This window comes from Nicotiana attenuata, chromosome 1 (assembly GCF_001879085.1).
Source record: "Nicotiana attenuata strain UT chromosome 1, NIATTr2, whole genome shotgun sequence".
Classification (NCBI taxonomy): Eukaryota; Viridiplantae; Streptophyta; class Magnoliopsida; order Solanales; family Solanaceae; genus Nicotiana; species Nicotiana attenuata.
The window spans coordinates 97,225,566-97,236,653 of record NC_031989.1 but is presented as its reverse complement, the minus strand read 5'-3'; the positions used below and the strand labels follow the sequence as shown (position 1 = coordinate 97,236,653).

At 35.7% G+C, this 11,088-nt stretch overlaps 1 protein-coding gene across 2 annotated transcripts in view; it reads left to right on the top strand.

Moving 5' to 3' along the window:
* Positions 7,040-11,088, top strand: part of LOC109230901 (DNA polymerase kappa) — a 6,358-nt gene continuing 2,309 nt past the window's right edge. The window contains exons 1-9 of one of the 2 annotated variants that reach the window (XM_019396376.1): positions 7,040-7,222; positions 7,432-7,604; positions 9,090-9,263; positions 9,454-9,577; positions 9,664-9,764; positions 9,914-10,000; positions 10,315-10,410; positions 10,544-10,664; positions 10,926-11,054. In XM_019396376.1, the coding sequence (XP_019251921.1) occupies positions 7,129-7,222; positions 7,432-7,604; positions 9,090-9,263; positions 9,454-9,577; positions 9,664-9,764; positions 9,914-10,000; positions 10,315-10,410; positions 10,544-10,664; positions 10,926-11,054 (1,099 nt within the window). In that variant the 5' untranslated portion in view covers positions 7,040-7,128. The remainder of the gene's footprint in view (positions 7,223-7,431; positions 7,605-9,089; positions 9,264-9,453; positions 9,578-9,663; positions 9,765-9,913; positions 10,001-10,314; positions 10,411-10,543; positions 10,665-10,925; positions 11,055-11,088) is intronic. The other variant, XM_019396384.1, reaches the window with a different exon arrangement.

The window sequence follows — 11,088 nt, the reverse complement described above, 5'->3', positions numbered from 1 at the left end:
CGCCCCGAAATACGAGAATCAGGTATGCGTAGTTCGAGCAGATTGGATACAGGCGAGGAATAAAACTAACAACTAATTCAGAGAAAACATATTTTTTTTTCCTTGAAAATGATGAAACATGCAAACTCTTTTTGGATTTTCTTTTTCCTTCTTTTTTTTTTTTGGATTTTTGACTTTTTGTAAAATGATAAAAATGCAAAATCTTTTGGATTTTTCATGTTTTTTTCTCCTTTTTTGGTCTTTTTCTTAATAAAAAAAATGTAACAAAACAAAACTGGGCCCTACTTGCTTTATTTTCACACCTCACCCTCTTTTTTTTTCTCTTTTTCTTTTTCTCTTTTTTTTTCTTTTTTTTCATTTGCCCTCAACTTTTATTGGTCCGCCAAATGACCCTTTTCCCCTTGAATAAATGCAACATGTAGCACATAGGATGCATCAAGATGGTCTGTTATTTTGGGTATACCTGTCCTAGACGGACCCAACCCCTGTGTTGAGTCCCCTAAGTCATATGCACGTGATGCAAATAAGCGCTCCTACTAGGGATCCGGCATGAAGTCAAGTTATTCTAGGTTCAAATCCTGGGTATGGGTTCTAGACTGTGTACCCGAGCGGACAACTCGAGTCGAGGAGGGGGCTACGTACCGGGACCCGCGAGATCGTCCGGCTTAGTAACTTGTCCGGCCTCTTTCTTATTTCAAGGTATGACACTAACAGAATAGGGAGTCTCAACCAGTAAGCACATCCCCGGAGGTGAGAAGAGAAGGGTTTCGGCACAGTTTATATACAGTTCAGATAATATCAAAGCGGTAAAGCATTTAGCACATTTAGCAGGAAACATGTAGGAAAATCAAATAAAGCCAAACATAACAATTATTCTCATCTCGAATTCTTAAACCCTGAACCGAAGTTATGGGTTTGTGTCCCCAGCAGAGTCGCCAGAGCTGTCACACCTCCTTTTCTTACTACTACACCCCGTGAAAGGATATAATAATAAAGGGAGTTATTTCCAACTTGAAGTGACAATCGAAACGGGATTCTTTTATTAAAAATTCAGAGTCTCCACTTGGGAGATTTATGGTGTCCCAAGTCACCGGTTGAATCCCAAATCGCGGAAAAGAATGACTTTGTTTAACAGTCCGCGAACCAGAAATCCGAGTAAGGAATTCTGTTAACCCGGGAGAAGGTGTTAGGCATTCCCGAGTTCCGTGGTTCTAGCACGGTCGCTCAACTGTCATATTCGGCTTGATTATCTGATTTTAAACAATTATGAGCCTATGTGCAAATTTTAACTTTAAATGCTTTTAGTCATTTTTAGGAATATTGCAATGCTGTTAAAACACGTCTTGAACCACGTCACATAAATACACCCGCAGTCTTCGACATATTTTAACATTGTTGAGATTTGGGTTTGGGTCACATAAATGTGCACCCGGATTTTAGAAATTAGGCATCACAATTACGTCAGAGGAATCGTACCCGTAGCTATGACAATTATTCAATTAATCACGCCCACATTCAACCAGTGATTGCAAATGAAATTTAAGCTGTTCATTTTTATAATATCGCTATCTCGAAACCAAAATAATTATTAGCACTAAAAACCATCACATAATAATGCCTGAGTCGATTTTACCTAAAACAATTACCATAACAGAATAGATTCTTTCTAATCGCTAATCACAACGGAATATAGTACTACTGATAGCGTCGTCCCAATTTGTTGGCAGACAACAAAACTTTTGTGTAAAAAAAAAAAAAAGTAACAAGGTGAGGATTAATTGTATTAGGGAATGCCACCTTCCACCCCTGCCAACTACACTCCAATTTATTAGTTATTCAAATACTATCCAAATGCTCTCATGACCCATAGAGATCTATACATTATTCAAGCTCTCATCTTACTGCATATCACATCATTAATAATAATGTGATATTAAACACCCACTACAGTAGCCAGGTAGAGATTTATACATTATTCAAACGATCCAAACATTAAACGCCCAAACAACTCTAGCGAATAAGAATTACAACAGAATTCAAACCAAGAAGAATTGAGAAACAATAGATAAGTATCATGCTGTTCATATCACATTGGAAGTTAACTCAGAAATAACGTAGGAGTTATAAGAATTGAACCTGGGATTGCTCCTTTTGAAGGAGTAAAATAAAAAATTACAGAGGTATGCTCGGACTAACTGTGTGCAAGACCCGACGATGAAATTTGATCGGAAAAAAACAGCTACCCAAATCAGGGACAATAACCACGAGCTCCGACCTCGACTGACAGCCCTACTCGAACAGCAACTCCAACATTTTGAGAAACCAAAACCAAAAGAATAGATACGGCACAGGCGACTTGAAGAAGAAGTGGCACAATGGGTGTTGTGCGGCTGGTTTAGCTCTTATTTTTTTCTGTTTTCAGCTCCTCTTTTGTTGTTTAGAAATTTTTGTTCGTTCCCATAGGGATTTATTTTAACTTAGCTCTTCATTGAAGAAGACTGTTTTGCAGCGCAGCTTTTTTTTTTTTTGCTCCGTCCCCCCTTTTGGCTAATTAGCCTTAGCTTTTATAAGTGTAGGGTCTAGGGTTATATTTTGTGTATTTTGCCAATTAGTCCCTAGGTCTTTTGTGTATTAAGTCCTTAAAGTGTCTTTTATTTGTTTTTGTTCCAAAGAAGAGTCTAGAAGGATCCCTAGGCTTAATGGACTAATCCGAATTGGGCCAAGAAACGGGCTCTAAAACTCTTAAAATTGTAATTCAACACCTTAATTGACTCCTTTTAAAATAAGATAAAAATACTACACAATGCCAAAGCTAATCCTAATTAATTAAACCAAACATGAAACTATTTTTGTGTTTTCGAAATTATATAGAGATAAAAACAAGGTACTATTTTTGTATTTTTTTTTAAAAAAAATTATGAAAAAAATATATAAACTACAATATTTTTGTAATTTTTCATTTTTGTGACGAAAATAAAGTAAAGAAGTCAAAAAAATAGTTAAAAAGCTATATTAGGCCCAAATTAAATATTCACATGTTAAAATATAAAAAATCTTGGGGAGGGTCAAAAATACCATGTCTACAAGGATACCAGAAAACAACGCAACTCAAGAAAATGAAACATATAGGTTATTGCGGCGCGCAATCCGATCCCACCAGACATCACATAATCCTTTCTTATTCCATCGACACAATATCAATAACAGTAAATAATACAAAATTCGAGAGTTCCTAATTCCCTCAAGGTCAGACACTACACTTACCTCACTCTAAAGGCCGCTCAAAGCTCAAACACAACATTGCCTTTCAAACACGCCTCCGAACCAACAATATCTAGCGAATTACCAACCAAACGTTTTAAAATTAGCCTTAGGAATCACCCACGATCGATAAAAATTCAATATAGGCCATTATTGAAAAAGTCAACACCCGGATCCGCTTGGTCCAAATCCGAAATTAGGACCAAAACTCGATTACCCATTCACGCCCAAGCCCGGATATACAATTAGTTTTGGAGTCCGACCTCAATTTGAGGTCTAAATTCCCAAATTTCAAAATTCCTAGTTTCTACCCAAAACCCCCAATTCCACCATGAAAATCTTAGATTCTAGGTTGAAATCTTGTAAAATAAAGTGAAAGATTGAAAGGAACTAGTTAAGAATCACTTATCCACGATTTGGGGAAGAAATGGTCTTTGAAAAATCGCTTATAGGGTTTCTTGTTTTGAAAATTTTGAGAAATGAGTAAAAATCCCGTCTAAGTTAGATTTTACACAGCTGCAGATGTCGCATTTGCGACCTGAACTTCGCAATTGTGAAGCTCACAAATGCGAGAAAACCATCGCATTTGCGAGGTCTCTTACAATTGCGAGCTGAGCTGATCGCAAATGCGAATGCTGCCTTCCCCTATCCCCATCGCAAATGCGAAGCATTGTTCGCAATTGCGAATGCTGGCCTTCCCAACCACTCTTCGTAAATGCGATGAGTGGATCGCAAATGCGAACCTAACAGTGGTCGCAAATGCGATGCTTGACCTCGCATTTGCGAGGTCTGAGGCCTGCAACAAAAATTTGTTGCACCAGCAATGTTCTAAGTCATATTTTCACTCCGTAGCCTATCCGAAACTCACCCTAGCCCTCGGGGCTCCAAACCAAACATGCACACAAGTCTTAAAACATCATACGAACTTGCTCGAGCAATAAAATAGCCAAAATAACACCTAGAACTACGAATTTAGCACCAAATCAAATGAAATTCTCAAGAACACTTTGAAATTTCTATTTTCTCAACCGGATGTCCGAACCACGTCAAACCAATTCCATTTTTTCATCAAATTTCACAAAAAAGTCGTAAATATTATATTGAACATGTACCGGGCTCCGGAACCAAAATACGGACACGATACCAACAAGATCAAACATCAATATTTTTCTTAAAAACCAATAATTTTTTAGATTTTAATTTTTTAACAAAAATTCATAACTCGGCTAGGGACCTCCAAATCCTATTCCGGACATACGCCAAGGTCCCATATTTCGATACGAATCCACAGAGACTGTCAAAATACAAAATCGGGTTCGTTTACCAAAAAAGTTGGCCGAAGTCAACTCAAATAAAATTTTTAATCAAAAATCCCCATTTTTATCAACTTTCAACACAAAAGCTTTCTGAAACCACGGCCGAACTACGTACGTAAATCGAGGAGGGATAAAATGAGGTTTTAAAGCCCTCGGAACACAAAATTTGATTTTAAATCATAAGATGGCCTATCGGGTCATCACAATTCTCAACCATAATCTCCATCAATACCAATCACCACTAGCTATTACCAAGAGAACCACCACCGCCTTTAGTTGGCATTCACAAGCACCACCGTTAGCCATCGTATTACACAAAAGTATTTTATTTGAAATTTGTATTTATTAATTTTCAAATAAAGATAAATTTTATACATTTAAATGTTAAAAACAAATAGTCTTAATCATTAAATATTCTATCGTAATACACGTCTTAATATTCAGAGGTGTATTCAGATTCAGATGTCTTAATCTTAATACGCTTTTGATATTCAGATGTGTATTCAGATTCAGACGTCTTAATCCACTTATTATTTCAACGGGCTTTAACCTCCAAACTCAGAGATCCCTGCACCATTGACACAATATTAGGGGTGTATATAGGCCGGATTGGTTCGGATTTTAATTATCAAACCAAATTAATGGTGTCATGTTTTTAAATCTATAAACCAAATCAAACCAACAAAGTGAATTTTTTCTCGTTTTTTTTATTTTTTCGGATTTTCGGGTTTTTTCTAGTAAAGTCTTCATAGCACACAATATGTAACTTGTGCTCCAAATATTTCTCTAGTCCTATTAGGATACAACTATATAATGTATTTTTTCAAGAAAATAACACAATAATAGGAGATGAGTCATAGCATTATAGTAAAATATTCAATAACAAAGATAATAAAATCACATAAAATAAGTATTGCTAATTAATAAGCCATAATAAAAATGAACATATTCTAGAAGTACTATATAAGTTATGCTAAAATAAATACATATAATAAGTACTATTAGTTACATGACTAAGCACTCAGGATAAAGATAACATAAGTTATGCATTTTCTTTATAAACCAATGCAAAATTAAAAATAGATAACCAACGCTATCATCATTTCTAGTGTTGAATTGATTTTTTTAGCATTAATATTGATTTGAACTTTATTTGAGTTACTATATTTATGGGCTATAAAACTTATTGGATCATTCAATAATGTTAAGTACAAGCTTCAAATGATACATTAAAAGATAAAATTGTGAAAAAGTTTAAGAAATATTTATAAATTACACCACAATAAAAATTTTTATGTATAGAATATTTTAAAAACTGTATAAATATAATGTGGGGTTGGTTGGTTTCTGTTTGATTTTTTTTAGTTAAAACCAAACCAAATCAATTATGGTCGAGTTTTTTTTTCTAATACCAAACCAAATTACGTCGGATTTTTTTTCTTTTTTTGGTTTGACTCGGTTTATCGGTTTGGTGCAATTTATCGATTTTCTTTGTACACCCGCACAAGTGTGGTTGTGTAATTGCGGGATAAATTTTTGGGATATTATCACTTTTAAGCCTAACCGGAAACTACTTACATCCGGTAGCCGAAAAAATATATAAAATTTATATAATTTTTGTATATAACATACAAAATATATATATACACAAAATATATATACATTGTCATTTTCCTAAATGTTTTGTTTAATGAATCATTAAGCGTGATTTTGTGACCGGGAGATAAGTACAGGGGAGAATTCCGTGAACGCAAGAACTTGAGTGTGTAAAGTATATTTCAAAAACTAAAGAGGTGGGCGGGGTGTTCATGGTTCGGTTTGGATCGGTTTTTCCCTAAAAAGAAACCAAACCAAGTAAGTCGGTTTTTTAAATATTAGAACCAAACCAAACTAATTAAGTCGGTTTTTCTCGATTCGGTTTATGTCGGTTTTTCAGTTTTTTCGGTTATTTGTCGATTTTTTCTTAAATATAAGACATACACTACCAAACACATATTCCGGCGACCACATTTTCAATGTAACACTATCAAATCAATTGCCCTTTGAGAAATCTATTATTTACCAAAATATATTGATGATAATTGAATCAAATAGTGATGAATAATTTAAGGACTCAATTAAAAATATGTTATTTTTAACACTAAATGGATTCTTACACTAAACAAAAGAAAACTAACAATCAAATGTAAAGGTAAAGAACTATATTAAAAGTGCAAACTATTAACATTTACCATAAATTTTTTGAAACTTTGTATAACAATATACATATATATAGGTGTAATAATAAATTTGAAATAGCTACTCCTATATTGGTTCGGTTTTTTTCTAATTAAAAGCAAAACTAAACCAAATTTGATCGGTTTTTAAATTTCAAAACCAAAACCAAACCAAACCAAAAAGTATTGTTTTTTGGGTCGGTTTGGTTATTTTATGAACACCCCTGTGTTGAGTAGGTGGCGGGTAAAATTTCATCAAATTGGGCAAAGTCAAAAGGCGCGGTCTTTGCCCTTTTAGGTGAAAATTTTAGGCTTCTCGTGGAAGCAACCAATCAATGGCGAAGAGCCAAACCTCAGTAGGAAGTGAAGAGCCTTCTTCCTCTCGCCCATGGGAATCTTATCACACAGTCTACACCAATGCCAAAGCTGGTAATTTTAATTTAATTTTGTTTTTGAAAATTTAGGTATTTCCAATCATTTTAATGTAATTAATTGCTAAATTCATCTGTAGAAAGCGTAATTTCACCAATGAAATGCCCCTGAATAGAGAGGAATGTATAGCGAATTGATTAGTTGATTGATTTGACTTTACTTGTTCAAACCACTGTAAAAATTGTGCTGGATGATTGAAATTGTAGGAATGGAAGGAGTGGATAAGCAAAAAGTGCAGAGAGTAGTGTATGAAATGAGTAAAGGGTCAAAGTATTTTGAGAATGAGGAAAAGAAGGACGCTTATATGAAGCAGAAAATTGAGAACATGCGTGCGCAGTACTCTAAACTTACTCCACAGGATATATCTCATCATCAGAAGGTATGTTAATTAGGAAAGTGGTTACGTTTCAAATGTGTTATCTGTGTTCTCTGCAGTGTTGTGAAGAGCATGAAGCGAGGAAAAGCGACGACCCCCTTTTCGCTTAAAGCGAGAAACGAGAAGTGCTCGCTTTTTTGAAGTGAAGCGGAATTAAAAAAAAATATTAAAAATAAATACCGCATAATAAAGGGCAGTATAACTGAAACGAAAAAATGGGCAGCATTTCAATCTTTTTATCTCTGAAACAGTGCAAGAAAATGAAGAAGAAGAAGTGGAGAAGAATGAGAAAGAAGACTGAAGGGGAAAAAAACAATTCATCAGCATTTCGCTGATATTTGGACGCTGAAACAGTAAAAGAAAAAGAAAAAAGAAGAGGAAGAAGGAGGAGGAAGAAGAAATCACATACATGGGACCAAACTTGATGATCTTGAAGTTGAAAAGGATAGAAAACTTGAACCCTAGGTCGCCTCTTTCTTTCTCTGTTGCTGCTGCTCGATAGTTTTTCAAAAAAAGATAGCTTTTTTAATTAAATACGTTGGCAAACCCAGTTATAAAGAGAAGCGCTCGCTTCTTACGCTTTGCATCGCTTCATCGCTTCTCGCTTTTTCAGGGGAAGCGAGTGCTTTTGTAAATATGCTACGCTTCAGCTAACAGAAGCGCCAGACACCTCGCCTAGATTCGCTTCTCGCTTTAAGCGAGGAAGCGCTCGCTTTTTACAACCCTGGTTCTCTGCATACACAATTTGATGTGTATTGGTTGCATTGAGTGTCTTTGACTGAGTATCTATGATAAAAAAATGTTGTGCCAGTTTGATTAAAGAAAAGATTTTTAAAGTCTAGGATCAGTTGACTGCTGCCATATAAAGATATTCGGAGTTTGCATCTATGAGATTCTGAATGTGAGTAGAATGAAATTCAATTAGTTTTGCACTCAGTGGGGATATAGAAGGGCTGGGGGTGGAAAAGAAAAGAACAAAGATGTGCATGGAAGTGTTTTCTCTGAGGACTATTTTGAGCTTCATCTGATATTGAGAATTGCGTGGTACTTTTCACTATGTGCATGGCCTCATATGGCACTATTGAAGCTTCATCCAAACTATAACAGAGGCGCTGTTTTACAGTTAGCGTTTCTTGAGCTGGCATTGCCCCGTCTCTAGTGAGAAAACTTTTGTTACTTCTGAGTCTTTTAAGTCTAGCATCTCATTATTATTAAATGTCACATCAAGGGCTCAGTTAGTTCGCTATAAAATTAATAGTTGGAAGTAGTTGTTTGTTGACAGTAATCCCATCCTTTCATTGTTGGGTCATGAGATCATCTACTTCTCTTGCATTGTAGCTTTGGCTTTTCTTTTTTCCCCTTTTCTCTGTTAGGGTGTAAGGTGGCTTTAACTGCATAGGCAAACTTCTCATTATTTTCTTTTGATATGAGGTTAGCTATTTTATTTTTTTCTTTTGCCTAAGAATATTACTTCTTCTTTTTTGCCAGATGGCTGACAAAAGGATTTTAGAGCTAGAAGCCACACGTGATTTGTCAAGGATTTGGCTGCATGTGGATATGGATGCTTTTTATGCAGCTGTTGAAACTTTGTGCAATCCTTCATTAAAAGGCAAGCCTGTGGCTGTTGGCAGCATGTCCATGATTTCCACGGCTAGTTATGAGGTTCGAATTTCAGATGAAGAGCTTTTAGGTTAATTGAAGATGCTTGCTGCACGAATGTGGCTGGTGGATATTCATGTTTAACTCATTTATAGTTTATCTTTCAGATTTCTATTCTGTGAAGTTTGTTGTTGCTTTTTTTTTCTTTTTTCTTTTTCCTTTTCTGGAAATATAATGAACTCATGCTTTATAGGCCCGTAAATTTGGGGTTCGTGCTGCGATGCCTGGATTCATTGCACGCAAACTATGTCCAGAGCTGTTATTTGTCCCTGTAGACTTTCAGAAGTATACTCATTACAGCAACTTAACAAGGAAAGGTTGCATACTGTACTTCTAAGGACTTTGCAATTTTTGATTGGTATATGCCTAATTATTTGGATTATTAATCGATCTCTTCTCATAGTTTTTCAGAATTATGATCTGAACTTTCTGGCTGCTAGCTTGGATGAGGCATACCTAGATATCACTAGTGTGTGCAAAGAGAGAGGCATTACAAGTGGAGAAGTTAGTCTACAGTAGATTCTGTTCCATTTTTATCTATTTCCATTAGAATTTCCTCCCTATCTTATGTGTCCTTGCTTTACCTTACCCTTGACTTTGTTTGTCGGAGGTCTTGTTCATCCTCCCTTTTTTGGTTGTTCCACTTCTTTAAGGTGGCTGAAGAGCTCAGACAAAGTGTACACCTTGAGACTGGTCTCACGTGTAGCGCTGGAGTGGCACCAAACCGCTTACTTGCTAAGGTATTGGAAATGAATTATTTTATTTTAGTTTCCTATCCTTTTTATGAAATGAATATGCATTTTCTACATAGACCATTCTCGAGGCATCTACAGGATGCATTAGTTTTTGCATTCAAGCTATGCGCATCATCCAAGCTAGTGTGTCTGGGTAGGCTTCACGCAGACTAGGAAAAAATTGCATCATAATTTTTGAAAAGTATGAGAAACGATAGATTGAATTTTCAACTAATTAGGCACAGGCCACCTATTCATACTTTTTGTATCAAAATGAATATGCGGGGTGCTGAATAATAGCTTCTGTATTCCTTCCACAGGTTTGTTCAGATATCAACAAACCCGATGGCCAGTTTGTTTTGCCAAATGATCGGAGTGCTATCATGACATTTATTTCTTCACTTCCAATAAGGAAGGTATTGAGAGTAGCTGTTTTTAGGCTCTTTGGTTTGTGAAGTAGTATATCTCCATTCCAATTAGGCAGTTCAGTTCTGCTTTTACATTTTCGGATGTAGGTTTATAATCTGACATTCAGGAAACTATGTACAGATTGGGGGCATCGGTAAGGTCACCGAACGCATCTTAAAGGATGTCTTTGGAATAACAACCTGTGAGGATTTGCTGCAAAAGAGTAGTTTCATTTGTGCCCTGTTTTCTCGTTCTTCAGCAGGTTTGTTGATGATTTATTCCATCTCCTCCATTTCCCCTTAATCTGACAAAAACACAACCTAGAACTATTTTCGTAGAAATTTCAAGCTCGATTTGAGCTGTATAATGTGATGTTCTGTTGTATTTGAGAGGTCTTCTTCAAAATTTGATTAACTGGTGTGGTCACTGCTTGTTTTTTTTTTTTTTTTAATTTTGCCGTTCTTACTCGTTATGATGGATTCTTCTGTATATTGACAACATATCAGTTGCCTTTTTGCGGCAGACTTTTTCCTTTCCGTCGGTCTAGGGCTTGGCGGAACCGATACTCCTCAATATAAGATGCGAAAGAGTATAAGTAATGAAAGAACTTTTTCAGCCACTGCGGATGAAGCTTTGCTTTTTCAAAAATTAGGTATGGTTTTAGGCTTTCTCTTGGGTTTCTGCTT